Source organism: Dipodomys merriami, unplaced genomic scaffold, assembly GCF_024711535.1.
Source record: "Dipodomys merriami isolate MVZ:Mamm:240054 unplaced genomic scaffold, mDipMer1.0.p SCAF_49, whole genome shotgun sequence".
Classification (NCBI taxonomy): Eukaryota; Metazoa; Chordata; class Mammalia; order Rodentia; family Heteromyidae; genus Dipodomys; species Dipodomys merriami.
In genome coordinates this window covers 3,180,433-3,197,952 of record NW_027206057.1, presented here as the reverse complement: position 1 = coordinate 3,197,952, position 17,520 = coordinate 3,180,433, and the positions used below count along the sequence as shown (strand labels likewise).

The 17,520-nt window shown below is 37.4% G+C and overlaps 1 protein-coding gene across 1 annotated transcript in view; it reads left to right on the top strand.

Annotated features, from left to right (window-relative positions):
• The first annotated feature begins 929 nt into the window (after window positions 1–929).
• Tmeff2 (transmembrane protein with EGF like and two follistatin like domains 2) overlaps window positions 930–17,520 on the top strand; it is a 264,679-nt gene continuing 248,088 nt past the window's right edge. The window contains exons 1-3 of the mRNA XM_069995691.1: window positions 930–1,550; window positions 3,881–3,990; window positions 13,134–13,263. Coding sequence (XP_069851792.1) covers window positions 1,379–1,550; window positions 3,881–3,990; window positions 13,134–13,263 — 412 coding nt within the window. The 5' untranslated portion in view covers window positions 930–1,378. The remainder of the gene's footprint in view (window positions 1,551–3,880; window positions 3,991–13,133; window positions 13,264–17,520) is intronic.

Below are 17,520 nucleotides of genomic sequence, written 5' to 3'. Positions count from 1 at the left end.
GCCCAGTGCTTAGTTTAGGGGAGCCCTTCGCAGATTCTCAGATCACTTATCTGGATCCAATCTGACCTTAGAAGCACATTTGGCCGCACCTTCCAGGCGATCACACGAATAGGCTCTGGAGGCTGGACAAGAGCATGTCATGGGGGCTGGGGGAGGGAAGGAAGGTTGGGGGGGGGAGCTCAAACCTTCCGCTGCAAGGGTTGGTTTAGAGCTGCGGGAGACGAAGGGAGAAGAGAGGAAGAGGAAAGGCAGAGGAGACACCCTGCAAGGCTGGCTGAGCAAGCTTGGCTGCCAGCCCCGGGTTGCAGGCTCGGGTGGGAAAGGCTGGGAGTCCGAACTGGCCGGAGCTGTTCTCACACTCAAAGATCGCTTCTCAGCCCTGCGCTCCCTCTACTCCTGCTCAGGCATCCCTGGGCTCCGTGCCTCCCGAAGCACTCCCCGACTGTACTCCCCAGCAGCCCAGTACCGGGCGCCGCCAGGACACCCTTGCTTTTCCCCGTTTCCCTTTCTGTCCCCACTTCCGCCCCCACCGTCTCCTGCTGGAGCACCACGCCGCCACCCAGCCGCGGAGGAGGCTTGCGGTCGGGGTTCACGCACCAGAGTGAAGCCGCGCCAAGTCTGGCAGCCCCAGGGCTCGGTAGGGGGCGTCCTGGAACAGACTGTGAAAGCCAGGGCTACCAAGGGGGGGTGGGGGTCGCCTACCCTGAAGCCTCGGCTTTCTCGCCTGAGCCATCCCCACCCAACCCACTCGGTCTGGAAGCCTAGCGAGCTAGCCCCATCTGTGGCCGCGGCGGCCGCCTCCTCCTGGCACCTCCTCGCCGACCCCTCCCTCCCGGGACCTGCATCCCGCTCGGCCAATCAGCGCTCGACTGCCGCTTCCCACGTGACCCCGGGCGGGCTAAGGACCTGCTGCTTCCCAAACGCCAGAGGGATGCGGGAGGCAGAGCGCGAGAGGCGGCGGGGAGGCTGCGGGGCGCCCTGACTGTCCCTGCACCCGGCTTCCTCCGAGTCCTCTCCTCTGCCCTCCCTCTCCACCCCACCCCACCCCCGGCTTCTGGCTTCTGCCCCAGGGTGTCCGCGAACACTCCCCCCGGACACACACGCCTCCCGATGGCAGGAGCTCTCCGCGTCTCGGGAGTAGCGTCTCAGCCGCCGACCCTCTCGCTCCCCGGGCTGAGCCGGGTCACTGCGTGTTGCTGAAACTCGGGGGATCATGCGCGGGTTTGGCTGCTGCTTCCCCTCCGGGTGTCCCTGCCGCCCCCGCCGCCGCCGCTCCTGCTGCCGCCGTCCGCGGGATGCTCAGTAGCCCGCTGCGTGGCCCCCGCGATCCTGCGTTCTTCCGAAGCGGTGTGCTGCTGCAGAGTTGCGCGAACTAGTCATGGTGCTGTGGGAGTCCCCGCGGCAGTGCAGCGGCTGGACACTTTGCGAGGGCTTTTGCTGGCTGCTGTTGCTGCCGGTGATGCTGCTCATCGTGGTCCGCCCCGTGAAGCTCGCCGCCTTCCCTACCTCCTTAAGTGACTGCCAAACCCCCACCGGCTGGAACTGCTCCGGTAAGTCCAGACCCTCAGCCCCAAACCCTTAATCCCACAACCGAACGCGCAGAGTTGCTTGCACAGACCAGTCTACCCCAGTGCGACTCTGCAGCCCCTTAGCCTCCCACTGCCTCGAACCAGAGACTTCTTAGCTCCATCCAGAGAAACACTGGGAATTGTTTCTGGTCTCGAGGGAGGGAGGGCGGATGGTGCAGGGATGGGCACCTTTGGGTGATGGCATTTGAATTGGAGCTGCGAGGGTTTTCGAGAAATATTCAATGGGATGTTTTTCTTTCTTATTTTTTTTTTCTGGATTCGCTGAAAGGAAGACCAACCCTAGGGGAAGCACTAAAACAGAATCTTTCCCGTCATAAAAAAAAAAAAGTCTGGCTAGGATAAACAAGAAATAACTTTATGAGAAAGAATGAGCCACAAAGCAATAAATCAAATGAAGACTGCGGGGGAATCACTGATTCGTGCCAAAAGTGTCTTGAAAATGAGGTGGTCTCCCGTTCAAGACCAGGTCACATAGATTCTAAAGAGGATCGATTTCAGGGGGAAAGGGGAAGGCATATCTGCACTCTTTCCCTCCCTCCCACATCTCTCCTCTCTTCTCTCTCTCTCTCTCTCTCTCTCTCCTCTTTCTAAAACAACTCCGATTTTTCAATCCAGTAATACCCAGCTCCTATTTCCTTGAGCTCCTGTGTGGTGATAGGAAGAAAAGCCCTTTACAGCTTCCAGGCTGGAGCAGGTATGACCAAAGCGGGGCAGGTTCTCCCAGGAGTGGACAGTGAAACGACCCCAAGAGGCTATTACCAAACCTTGGCCAGGTTTGGTAACGTGGGTTTGGATGTCCTCTTGCTCGTTAGGGTCCCTTCAGAGTCTAAACCCAAGAGCTTTGCGGATTTCACTCTGTTGAAACCTCCTAATTAACTAGGGCCCAAGAATGAGAGTAGCTGCACTCTTCCTAGCTGGCTGCCTTCACATTTCAGTATGACAGCCTGTATTATACCAATTGGAATTGTGGTGTGATTTCATTGGTATTTTACACTCCATTAACATGCCTGGGTATTGTCCCCTAGGTCTGGTCTGTTCTAGTTCTGGCAAATGTGTATATACTATTTCATCTTCTGAATATATAAATCAGCTACAATTAATTCTAGCTCGAAAGAATTGCCTATTATGAATGCATGTAAGCAAAAAACAGTGTATGCAACTTTTGAGATGAATATTACTTATAAGTGAAATAATATACTAGTTATAAGTTACTAGTATAAAACCCAAGAGGATAATTAATATGCATCATTATAGTTTATCCCTCTTAAGACAAGTTTAAGATTTGCAACTCTACTAGATTTAAGCCAATAAATCAACTTTTTATGCTGCTTTTAGTAGTTTCTAAATCGGGGATTTTTAAAAGTTCAACACTTTTTTTTTTATAATTCTGGGTTCATGCACACATGTATGCTATTTTTTAAAGAAAAAGTTTCATTTTGAATAAGCTTACCCAATCACCTGTTAATTGCATTATTATCAGAGTATTAAACAATCCTTGAATTGATTGTTTCAATGTTGATGATTTTATAGTCCAACATGGCTAGTTTGCATCATTGCTAACTAGAATATTCTTTTATGAAATTGCTAGATTTTAAGTGTGAAATCAGCATTCGCAATCAAGACATTCATTATTAGCTACATATCTTAAAGGGATATGCGCAAACTAAAAAAAAATAAAGTGTACTGGCTTTCTAGGTAAATTGTCCAGAACTTGTCACCCCCACCTCCCACCCCTGTTTACTCAGAGGTGATCAATCTTCATTTCAGCCAGACAGACCATCACAGAAAACACTGTGTCTGTTTATCTTTATTATTGGGGCTTTGTTTCCTCTTTGTCTGGAAAAATTCCAAATAAAGGATTGTTTGACCCTTGAAGCAAAGAAGAATTACATGGCAAATGGAATTTAGATGCTTTCAGCAGTGTTTACTAAAATATTGAGTTTGTGAGTCCTAAACATAGTCCACTTAATGAGTAAAATTAAAGAAACTAGAAAGCAACTGTCAAACTTTCTTTCACCACTGTCAGTAGTAACCAAAGCTAAAAGAAAATAGCAGTAACCTAGGAGGATATAGAAGGAGAAATTGACTAAAAAACGATTTGAAAATGGAAATGAATATTTATCATTTGGTAGATTATTTTTTTTAGGTGGTAGGTAGAGACTGTCTTTGTAGAACATCCATGGTTGTTGGAATCCAAAGTTAGGGAAATTATTCTCATGCTTCAAGATAGTGTTCAGTTTTGCTAAGATTATAACATTTTTAATGACTGGGGTGTTCTCTTCAAATTTGAGGTTACGATGACAGAGAAAATGATCTCTTCCTTTGTGACACCAACACCTGTAAATTTGACGGAGAATGTTTGAGAATTGGAGACACTGTGACTTGCGTCTGTCAGTTCAAGGTAAGATACCTGATATTTGCCTCTTCTAGTTCCTCTTTTATAAACCATCCTTCAGCATATTATAGCTATACAAGCTAAGAGGAAAGCTGGCACCAGACAATAGTACTGGCAAGAGAGCCAGCTGATGGCAAGAAGACATACACATTTTTGGAGATATGTGCCATAGTTATAAATACCACGGAAGGTAGCAAGCTTCAGTTTGTGCTTTTGAGATGTTGGCTAAAAAAAATATTTCTTTGATTTTTCCAATACACACTTCATAAGTCAACTGGTGATTAATAATAGTCAAATGACTGATGGATACTAAGGATGGATTTGTATTTTGTTTCACTTTTACTTGGGCTTTCATCTTTTGATCTCATTGGTCTTTGTTTTAATGGGTTTGGGACTTAATTATCTTGATCATATGATTAAAACTTTTAAATTAATTCATATCTAGACAACTCCCCAACTACTGTGTTTGTTTGGAAGAAATCATTGACCTTATTAGTCTATGTGAACTTGTTCATGGACACACGAGTCAAACAAAGTAACTCTCCTAGGAATCCAATGAGCACATAAAGCTGCAAGTCATGAACATGAACATGGGGAAGAGACACTTTGTAATATAATGATTTCAAAATTGAAAAAAAATTGCTGTTATTGTTGTGTCTGGTGGTATTTACTTTTGTTTTTTTATGTCATAGGTCAGAGGGGGGTTGCAAGAAAGGGATGGGGGAGAGGGGAAGAAATGCAATATTCAGTGTACACTATGTGAGAAATGACCTGTGTAACTTGTGGGCAGGGATGGGAGAGGGAAGTTGGGGGAATACAAAGAAAGGGATGACATTGTCCAAAAAAAGGAATGTACTCATAACTTATAAGTATATTCATGATTTATGAAATGGAAACCCCACTATGCAATACGTTAATGATAACAAATTATATTTTTAAAAAAGTTAGAACAAAGAGAAGAGAGGTTACAAATCTGGTATCACTAAAGATTGGTTATTAGGTTATTAGAGACAAAACTGTAAATATTTTTCTTATAGTCATTATTTAATGAATGCTTTCTACCATATAAATTATAAATCTTGTTTTCCTCTCAAAATATCTATGTGGTCATATATATCTTCAAGTCATATAAGCATTCCACTAATACCTCTTATTCACCCTTGAGTGTTGAATTGAATTTTAAAGTGAACTTTGATATCTAGCATAAGACTCAACCAATAAATATTGATATAAACAAATCTGTGGATGGGAGATCAGAAATGCTTTCCAAGATATTTAAGAACAAACACTATTGAGCAAATTATAGCAAACTCAAGTTCAAATGTTTGATTTAGTAGGTATTTCTAAGAATTGGTAAAAAATAAATATTTTATATTTTGAATTCAAAATCACAAAGAGACATAAAAGGGAGTTTATATTTAATGTTGACTTCAGTTCCTTCTTTGTAAGCTCAAAACTCTCATAAATGTTATTTTTCTCCCTTAAAACATCTGGCATTTATAAAAGTACATATCTAGTGTGTAGGTATTCCTGTAACTTCACCACAGTCTTTAAGACCATGTTATAATGTTAGCAACATATTGGTGTATATTAAACATGCAAATGACATCATCTTTTCCCAAGTCTCCACTACAGTTAACAATATAATTGTGTTCTCTCAATGACTGATATGAGAGAAATGGAGCAAGAAAACTTCCGGATTTATTATTTCTTAACATATTAACTAAGGGAAAAATAAGTCCCTAATTAAAGGCTGCCAGTATTTTGTGGAACTTGCCCTTTAATTCTATGATTCCAATGATTTTTTTTCTTATTTTATGACCATGAGTTGACACAAAGTGTATAAACAGTATAAAATGAATCAGGGACAATATTCCTCAAAGGGAAAAACATGACTCTTAAGACTCCACTCAGAGGAGAGAAAGAATAATTGGTAGAATTCTAAATGAACGATTGCATTCAAAAGGATAAATGATAATGTATAATTTTCTTACAAAAAGAACTGTGTTGTATTCACAGCTGCCACAGAAGATTTACTAAAATATTTTCTCAGCAGTTATTTGTATATTCATTCCTTGGTCAGCAGTTGTTAATTGTCAAAAAATGTGAGGTAGAATAGACGGAGCAATGAATAAAAGCTTGAAACACAACTGAAATGTGAATTTGCTTTTACTAATCCTTGTAGCATTTGAACTTTACTACTGGATTTCTAATCCTCTTAATGTACTTTGCAATAGTTGCCAATCTGGTACAAGAAAATACTTCCTTAGTAGAAAATGTATGGTGCATATACCAAATGGATAGATTGTCTGATTTAAGTTGTACATTACATAAAATGTACAATTTGGATAAAGAATACTAGGTAATCATAAACTAAAAGTTTCTTGATTCAGTCTTCTCCTAGCACTTTCTAATGAATCTGAGATTTTCTTTCTTCCCTTTCTTTCTTCCCTTTCTTTCTTCCCTTTCTTTCTTCCCTTTCTTTCTTTCTTTCTTTCTTTCTTTCTTTCTTTCTTTCTTTCTTTCTTTCTTTCTTTCCTTCCTTCCTTCCTTCCTTCCTTCCTTCCTTCCTTCATTCCTTCCTTCCTTCCTTGCATCCTTTCCTTCTTTTACTCTTTTCTTTTTTTTTGCTGATCCCAGGGCTTGAATCCAGGACCTGGTCACTGTCCCTACATTTTTGTGCTCAAAAGCAGTGCTCTACCACTTTGAGCCACAGTGCCATTTCCATCTTCTTGGTAATTAATTGGAGATAGAAGTCTGTTAGGGTTTCCTGCCCTTCCTGGCTTTGAGACATGAACCTCATATCTCAGCCTCTTGGGTAGCTAGGATTACAAGCATGAACCACTGACACCCAGCTTTGTGTCTGTTTTTGTGTCAGAGAGATCTTGACATTTATTTTCCTACATAGTATTCTAAATTTGTTTCTCCCACATTTTCAAATATAAGCATGAATTCAAAAAATCTTAAGTTTTTGTGGCTGAGAGACAGATATCAAAAAGTAATGAACATATGTAATCTATTTTCTTCTCATTTGGATTATGTTGAAGGTTGTTGTTGATGTTGTTTTTACCATTGCTGATATTTGGGCTTCAATACAATATTTGAGGTTTTTCACTGATGGCTGGCACTCTACCACTTGAGCCAGACTTTAACTTCCAGATGTTTTTCTGGCTAATTGGAAAAAAGAGTCTCTCAAATTTATCTAGGGATTAGGTTGGAACCTTGATTCTTAGACATCACCCTCCTCAATATCTAGGATTCATATATATGAATCAGTGTCTTGCCCAGTTTGATTTATTATTGAGTCATTAAAATGCATCCATGCTTTTTTTTTTTTTTTTTTGTCGGTCGTGGGGCTTGAACTCTGAGCCTGGGCGCTGTCCCTCAGCTCTTCAGCTCAAGGCTAGCGCTCTACCACTTGAGCTATAGCACCACTTCTGGTTTTCTGGTGGTTTATTGGAGATAGGAGTCTCACGGTCTCTTCTGCCTGGGCTGGCTTTGAACCGCGATCCTCAGATCTCAGCCTCCTGAGTAGCTAGGATTACAGGCGTGAGCCACCAGCGCCCGGCTTAAAATGCATCCATGCTTTAATGTCACTTAGATGATTTGAACTGATTTCTAATCTTCAAACTGGTTAACTCATTTATTTCTTACAACTGGGTTAAATAATTGTTTTCTCCTTCTTTTTTCCCTCTTCCTTCTCCTCTTAAAAATGAAGGAATTCAGGTCCATAAAGTGGTGATCCTAGTGTATAAACCTGGTATTTTGATAGTAAGTCAAACATTTTAAAGATATTATAATTGTAAAGTATACTAATAACACATCAAAAGGATTAATTTATTATAAACATCTCTTAGTAGTCAAATCAACACAGGTTGAGAATATATAATTCAGAAATCCAAATTCCAGAATATTCTTAAATCTGACATCATGCTCTAAATGCTTGGTATTTTAAAGCATTTCATATTTGTGAAATTTATGGAAAAATTTCCAAACTCCAAAATCTGAAATACTTCTAGTCCCAAACATTTCAGAGAAGGGATACTGAAATTGTACAACTGATTTTTAGGTGATAATATGAATACCAAAAATATCCTGCAGTTTCATGCAACCTACTTTCTTGTCTGTGTACCAAGTGGTATGAAATCCAGTTATAAAATTTAGGAATGGTAGATTTATAACTGGGATGGATAAAATAAGATGGGAAGGGGAGAAGCAAAGAATAATGTAAAATAGAAAAGACAAAAGAAGATACATAATTATTAGGGCTGATCATACAATGACCAACAATTGCCTTATAATTTAAAAAATAAAAAGCCTTATATTTTGCAGACATTATTTAATATAAATGATAAATATTTTCAGTTAAAGAGCCCTGCTTTACATCTGTAGCTGTTGCAGTTACTATGGCTGCATAACAAGTTGCCCAGAATAGACAATGAATATCTTGTTTATTCATGAATCTACAATTGAACAAGACTTCTTGGAGAAAGCTCGTATCTTCTCTCTTTTGTCATCAGCTAAGGGGCAAGCAAATGGAAATCAAAGATTTGGTATGGTACTCATCTCTAGGCTGTAACTCATGTCTGACTACAGCGGGGATCTTGGTTCCTTTTCATGTATGCACTTTTGGTACGGGCTAGTTTGAGTTTTCTGGGTCACAAAGTTTTCTGGGCCCTGAAGGAAAGAGAAGGAACCAGGTAAAAGCTGTATCCTAACACAAGATATTGCACAGTCACACTGACCACATCAGCAGCCTGCCCACTTTTAAAACCAAACAAATTTACATTTAAGGAAATGTACGCAGTCACACAAAAGTAAAACTTACTTGTGGAATGGTCAAATAACTGCAACCTATGCAATGTTATTTTTTAATCTTTTTTCATCTTTGGAAAAGAAATTTGCCATATCCAAGCCATTCTTCCTAAGTCTTTGACAACTGGGATTATAACAGAATTCACTTAACATCTGCTGAGCACATTCCACATGCCAGACTTTGTAGAAGGTGCCGACAATATATAAAAGTTAAGTCATACATAGCTTCTGTATGCTGAGATCTCAACTAAAAAACATTCTTATTGACCATATAAGCAATAAAGCATATGGAAGACTTCTAATGTCTTTTTTTATTTCTTTGTAGCAAAAATGAATTCTATATATCACAATATGTCAAGTTGCTGAATGCATTAGTATGTTACATTTCTACTTTCTTAGGTAATGTGGAAGTTTTTGAACAAAATAATTCTATTGAAAAAAACTATTTGGGAAATAAATTATAAAGTTTTGAAAATAGCTTAAGCAAAAAGAATCACAAAATGTACATTACATAACTTCATGGGCCTAACCATCTATGTCTGAGTCTTGTTTTTCATTAGCCAGCCAATATGTGGCCTTTACCAAAATAATCACTTAATATCACCCTTTCTTCTCAAACTGAGAAGTGTACTGATTACCACTATAAACCATTTCCAAGAACTAGGCATATTCTGATGCAGTAGTTAACCTGTTTGAATGCTTAGGGTTATTTTGCTTTTATTCTTTTATTTAAATTTTAGAAATGCCATGTTTTAATTAATGGTAAATGGTGACTCTGCTAGATGAAATTCATGTCATGGAATCCAAATAATTTACACTTTTTATAAGTGATAGTTCCAAAGCACTTCATGTTTAAAGGCATGAATTTGTTCGTTCCCAACTATGCCATTAACTATTTATTTCAAAAGGAGAAACTAAGCTATAAGCTTGTTAAATCTTGGGTGATACACACAAGTACACAACTGCCTTGCTGTGACAAGACAGTTACGAAAACAAAAACCAACAGCTGGCCACCTGTGGCTCACGCTTATTATCTTTGCTACTCAGGAGGCTCATATCTGAGGATCGCAGTTCAAAGCCAGCCCAAGCAGTAAAGTACATGAGAGTCTCATCTGCAATAAACTACTGAGAAAAAGCCAGATGTGGTGCTGTGGCTCAAGTGGTAGAGTGCTAGAGTTGAACACAAAGAGACTCAGGGAGCATCCAGGTCCTGAGTTTCAAGCCCTAGGACTGGCAAAAACAAATTAGTAAACAAACAAACAAATAGATATAAACCCCCAAACTTCAGACTAGACTTCTGCACTTGAACCTAAATGTCTTAGGTTATGCTTCTACTTTATGATATTCATATTGATTGCAAGTCAGGGTACTCAGGGCCAAAAACATCATGGCAGTAATTTGTGGTTAAGCTCTTGTCAGCTCTATACAAATCCCCCTTTTGGCTTGTGCATGGAACTTGGCAGCTCTGCTTTTAACACTGTTCACATTTGGCTTACTGCATCCCTCAGAAGTGACATATGAGCACTTCATCAGTTTATACGATATTTTAAGATGCATATAAGCATTGTGTAATAGGACTTCACAGAAATAATAATATTTCTCACTTCCCACTTGCAGTCCACAGACTACACTTGATTAATCTGTAGAAGTACATAAGAAGTATGAATAGAAACATTTTAAGGGTTGGACAAAGAATATATGAGCCCAAATAATTGTATATCAAATATCACAACTGGGATTTGGAGATGGAGATTAAAAAATAACTAGGAGCAAGAAGCCAGGCCCAAGCAGGAGAACTTAACTAGATTTTAGTCTCATGTGTCTGCTGAGAAGTTTACCAATATATATTGCCCATAATGTTAGCAGATGTTTCCTTCTTTCTGATCTCTCATCCATGTGCTTGGAAACTATTAGAGTATTAACGAGTTCTACAAAGCCTTCTTAGCATTCTTTTGTACCAAGTTCTGAACAGTGCATTTTTTGGAGCACTTATCCATCCACTTGCTTCCCTGGCCAACATTAATGGCAATAGCTCCATTCTTATTCATATGTTTGCAAGTATTTCACATACTTGGCATTTTCCCGTTGCCTTCTGTCTTAAGTAGTACTAAGAACATTCTGTCCTATGGTAGGTCAGTTTTCAAATGCAAGCAAACAATATTTATCTGTGTGGAAAGCTTTTGAAAGCTATCCCTTATATAAATGTGACCTGATTTTAAAATAAGCTGTTTATTTAGTTAAAGATTATTGAAATATTTACAAAACACACACATACAATCAAATCTATTTTTATATTGGTAGCAGTGGTCCTTAGTTACTCAGAATACTGCCATATAGAGGTATGTAGTTTAAAACAAGCCTGGATAGAAAAATCTGTGAGAGTCATTCCCTAAAATAATCAGCAAAAATCAAGTCTGGAGATATGATTCAAGTGGTAGAGCACCAACTGAAAAAATAGGGAGGGAAAGGGTGAGAGCTTGATTTCAAAACATAGCACCAGAAAAAGAAACAAATGTTTCTATGGATAATCTTGTAAACTGACTGAGCTTGGAAACAAATAACATAACTGGGGAATGGAATTATTATATAAAAAGTATCCAGATATCTAGATTATAAATTATAGAAATAAAGATAAATATTTATTATAGAAATAAAGATGAATATTTCTAAAATATATACAAAAGTCATCTTAGCAATTACCACTACCATAATATGAGTTTCATACAGTTGAATTTGCTGTTTAGAAAAAGTAGATCACACTTAGCAACATAAACTAATTATTTAGTGGTAGATGAAAAGCAAGATGCATAGATTTTCAGAGAATCTTGACATGTCATATTCACATGTCTGAAAAAAAATAGAAAGAACCAAACAGCTGCCTGGAATAAAGCAGTCTAGGTATTTTAATAAATTAGATAAGAGAAATACATTTCAGATTTTCAGTCTATCACATTCTTGTCTTCTGAGAGTTTTTTCATAAATCTTGGAGTTGAGGTTTACTTATAAGTTTTTGGTTTAAAATTATATGTGAAGCTTTCTCAGCAATCTCACTGGATCATTGGCTTAAGATAGAGCAATAGAGAGAGAGAGTGAGAGAGACACAGACAGACAGACACACACACACATACACATATATATAAATTTACAGAATTTCAAAAGTGCAAATATTTTAATTAAAAGTTGAAAAGAGGAACTTTATGTTCACATGTATTTCTATGCATCAATTTACCTAGTTTCTGGCATAAGTAAGGATTTACAAATACTCAATTTGGTCATTATATTTGTTCTAATTAAACAATGAAGTACATCAGTAGTAGTAATCAGGAGCTAATCACATCCCTGGTGTAATTAGCAGGTATAGGACACAGCCAAGTATCTCTAATGCCTTAGAGTGTGATTATATTATCCTGAATATACCCAGTGGGTTGCCTAATTTCCATTGTAAAAATGTGTACTTTTTAATGAGGATATTTTTAATCCATTTTTCTCATTCTAAAATATGTACTAATAGTCACTTTTGAATGTGCAGTAAAGCAGATATACAATTTAGTAGTTGTAGAATTATATCTATATATTCTTGTTTTGTTTTTTAGCCTGCTTTGAAGATAAGTAAAAAAGTCATTTATAAATCAGCTTCTTTTATGAATATTCAAAAAATGTGTGCAGATCAAAATTAAGCAGAAAATGATAATCAATCAGTACCTGTATTGGAGAAGGGGAGCATTTTACTTAAATGTTTCTCCAAACCTGTTAGTCTTGTTTGGAATGACGTCAACATTCTACTGTGTTTGGGATTATGGTTTATCATGTTTGGTAGATTTATGCTATCAAAATAACAGATAATAAATAAGTTATAAATTTACTAGTATATTTAATATGTGCTACTTATTCAGTCACTTTGTTGCAATCATTTCATCAATTTAGATACATTTATTACCTCTTCCTAAAGCAAATGACATGCTGGCTGATTGACATTGTCTACTTGTATCTTTATTTTTTAAATTTTATTTTATTGTAAAGGTGATGCACATTGGGGTTACAGTTACATAAGTAAGGTAATGAGTACATTTCTTTTCAAACAGTGTTACCCCCTCTTTCATTTTCTCCTGCTTTGGTTCCCCCGGATTCCCCTCCCCCTCCAAGTTGTAAAGTTCATTTCCAACATGTTGTCTAGTTAAATGATGCACTTACAAGATCAAAATCTTACATGATATGAAGGGGATAACTGAAATAGAAGATATACAGTTTGTGTGCTGATGATTATTTGTGCTTGGGATGTCAAAATAATACAGACTATGAAAATAACCATAGGTTTATATCTCTTTATTTCCCAGTGCAACAGTGACTATGTGCCTGTGTGTGGCTCCAATGGGGAGAGCTACCAGAATGAGTGTTACCTGCGTCAGGCTGCATGCAAACAGCAGAGTGAAATACTCGTAGTTTCTGAAGGATCCTGTGCCACAGGTAAGTAACTGGTTCTGTTTGAAACCTTCTGAGTAGATATTGAATCCAGGAATCATGGCTTGCTTTTTCTATTTAGCTCTCTCCAAATAAATATCCAGACTATATATTTTCTAGAGTATCTACTAATTCTTTTGTTCAAACCATTCATTATTTCATTTTATTCTTCTTTCACCATCAGTTATAGAAGAGAAAATGCACCTTAAGGGTACTGTTATATACATTTATAAACATATATATATATATATACATATATATGTGCTGTTCAATAAATACATTTTAATAAAATGTAATTAGAAATGTTGACTGCTCATATATCTCATATATATATATATATACATATATATATATCATTGATCAAGTTTATTGTGAAAGGGAGAATTATATGCTGGAAGTTAATTTTGCAGATTTGAGTTCTGAAGTTAAAATCTAAAATTATAACTACAAAATAGTTATGTTACCATTTAGCAAACTGTATTGAAGAATGCAGTGATAGCAGACATGATTTATACTAACACCTGTCCAATCTCACAGTTAACATGGGTGTTTGATTCCAGAATGCTGTAAAGAAAGGAGGGAAAGTGAGTTTATATGCTCATTAGTTTTTGAGGTTTTCCTTTCATGCAGTGTGGTTATTACAGCTTAGTAGCATTACAGGCAGAATAACACCAAGAGTGATACAGCCCAGCTGGATAAAGTATAAAATGGAGCTTCATTTTGATGGTAGATTGAGATATCACTATCACTTATGGTAAAGGAACTTCTGTGCCTCATGAAAGTTACAGTTAATAGCAAGTAAGCATCTTCATAGAAAGTCATCATTTCTGAGCATTTGAGTGATATGATCATATTCAGGAAAATATATACATTTCTTTCAAGAACAGAAAGAGAGATTAGTATCTAGGAAAGTTTATTTGACTCAAATCTCCCTGAGATAACTTTATGTCTATTTTAGAGTATTATATAAAAAGTATGTGTTTGATGGTTTGGGTAGGTTAGAACATGAGCAAAGAGAAGAGTCTCATATTCCTTGAAATTATCTTTAGACTATTGGCTATTAGCAACAAGTAATATTCCAAAATGGATTGTTGCCTACTTGTATTTCTAAAAATGAGCCACAGAGACTTGGTGCCATTTATCGCAGGCAGGGATTTAGGCATTGTTGCTTGTGTTGGTTGTTTAGTGGTCTTTCATCCTAAATGATTCTTGGCCTCAGGGTATGAATGCTCTTTCTGAGAGAGTAGTCAGGAGAACAAGATTGTGTGCCACTTGCTTCTTATTTGCTAGCACAAGCAGGTCATTGCTGCTTGATCTTGGGTAAGAAGTAACGAGGAAATGTGACAGTATAATGGGTGAGTCATTACATAGGTTTTCCCAGGAGAAAAGAAGGAAGATGAACCTGCTACTTGCAGAGTCAGAATGAGGAAAACAAAGGGAGCATTAAGAAAGAAACTAATTATGAAAAAAATTTACTCAGACATCCAAAGGAACAAAAATGAAGAATAGAAACAGAATCTTGGAAAAGCTCACAAGAGTTATGGTTATTGCGAATGACATTTGGCAGTAAGAAACCATTTTCTTACTCGAACAACCAAGTTTGTGTTTTCTCTTGGGTCTTTGTGTCTTCTCCTGATTCATTCAAGTTCTTTCATTCTAGTACGTGATAAGCTGTCACACTATGAAAGTAAATACTTACCCAAGTATAAATTGTATCAGAAGTGAAGAATCTGTCCTTAGCTCATTTCCATACTTATATTACTACAAGATATAAGTAGTAAGCCAGTTTTGCTTCTATAAACCAGTAAACTTAAAATATTTCTGATATGAATGATGATGGATTTACCAAAATAATTTTCATCAAAGAGGTCAGATTGTAAATAAATTACATTTTTATTGAATTGAATTTTTATATAAAAGGGATTCTTATTTTTCAGACATTTTTTTCTGTTTCTTTTTAATGATATTTGACAATGAATACTGGTGTTAAATTGTGATCTCTAGGAATAAAAAGCCATACAGCATCCTAATTTTATTTTTGTGGCATGTCATTGGACTTACAAATCATCAGAAAATTGTTACTCCTGGGTAGTCTCCTCAATATGGTCAGTGTCAATTTAACTCCTTTCCTTGTAAGAAAAGCATTGACTTCACACCCAGATTCAGGTCCAATACTCTAACATCTTCTCTGAGTTATTTCTGTCTCACTGGGATTTTAGTAGGCTTCTTTCTCTGATTTGCCAAGATGAGTCATTTCATCGTTGAGAAAACATCAAAGTTTCCCATAACTCTTCTGTAGTGATGTCGTTCACTTCAGTAACCATTTTCCCAATCTAGTTTTCTTCCCTAGCCATTAAATTTGGGTTAAATAAAATACCAATTGTCTTAAAGACTGTGTCCTTAGAATACTTAGAAGTATATGTAGGAAATAAAAAACAAAATAATGTCACCATCTTTTCCTTTTCCCATGGCCATATTCACTTATTAGAAACCAAGAGCATGAAGAAGCATGACATTTTTCATCATCTTAATTATTGTTTTCCAGATAGAATTATGCATTTGAAATAACTTATTGGGCAGAAGGCCTCAAAATAGCCCAATGAGATAGGTAGTATATGATATTCATTAAATAGAAGAAAAATAAGCTTAGGAACTCTGAACATTTCTTTTGTCAGCCATTGAGTAAGATTTCCTGGTTGGAACCCACAAGTTTTTATGCAGGTTGCCTATGTCCAAACACTGTCCTTGACATATAGAAGTTAATGATTTTAGTAGGAAATGAAGACCTGTATGTATTTAGCTAACAATATGATATTACAACTTGTGATTTAGCACCTGAGAAATGCAAGTAGTATTGAATTAACCTTTCAGATAAAGTCAATTAAAATTTTAGCTGTGAAAGGAAACTTAGCAACAATTCAGGCCTTGTTCTATGCTATAACTTATAGTCCTCAGTCTACTTCTCTGGAATATTCTCCTATGATGAAAATGAATGTGTAAGACTTTTATGATCTGTTATAATTAAAATGGCAAATCATATGATTGAAATGTTTGATTCTATATGTGCAAAAATATTTTAATGGTAATTGTTTTACTATTTAGTTGCCTGTAAGTAAACATATATACCATATAATGTGTGTGTGTATATATACTCCCTGTAGCAGCTAATTAATAATAGATTGACATGTTAGATCCTGGAAATTTAGTTGATATGAATCATCACCAAGACTGACAATTTACTCTTTCACAATAGTTTAATGTTATAAAAGAAGAGAGTCTTGGGCTGGGAAGGTGGCTCAGTGGTAGAGCGCTTGCCTTGCATGCTCGAGGCCCTGGGTTCGATTCCTCAGCACCACATAAGCAAAAAGAAAAAAGCCGGAAGTGGCGCTGTGGCTCAAGTGGTAGAGCACTAGCCTTGAGCTGAAGAGCTGAGGGACAGTGCCCAGGCCCAGAGTTCAGGCCCCACAACTGGACCAAAAAAAAAAAAAAAAAAAAGAAGAGAGTCTACTATTGGGGAGAACTCCATTCCCCCAGGTGTCAGCCTCCTGTGAAATTTCATATCCCATGCTACTTTCTGTGTAGTATCACAATAATGCATCATAGAGCCAAACAAGTAGAAGTGATTTATTTTAATTGGACTAAAACACGTAATACAAGCCCATAAATGTGGTGTCATAGATGTTTTGAGCCCTGGTATAGATGTCAATGTGGGATGATGATACATCAGGCAGAGAATACCAGGATTAGCTGTATTTCCCAGTAGTAACATTAAAGGTGTGTAACAAATGTATTTAGAGGGCAGATGATGTTGACATCACATTGTAGCAGATGGAAACTCAGTGGTCTTCATTCAAACTAGGAAAATTAGTGTTTCCTGAAACTGAGCTTTCAGAATCAGACAACTTTGATCATTTGTAGTTACATGGAAGTGAGGGGAGAAGTAGAGAAAGAGAAATTTAAAGCAGAACATATTTTTTTCTGATGTCTGTTAATTTTAAGTACGAATGCAAAAGCTAAGCTGATTCTCATTTGAACAGCAAGGATTTAATCATCAGTATTTGTGGTATTTGTATACATAATATGAGTTTTATTAGAATATTTAAACCTTATATCATTGTTCATATGTAGTTTGTAAGAATATGCACCTTAATCTTAATCTATTTCATGTGCAAAACATACTGAGTATTAAGTGAATCTCATTTTTAATTTTTTTGTTGAAGTTTCTAAATATAGCTTGATTAAAACAAACAGGGAATTTTGCAC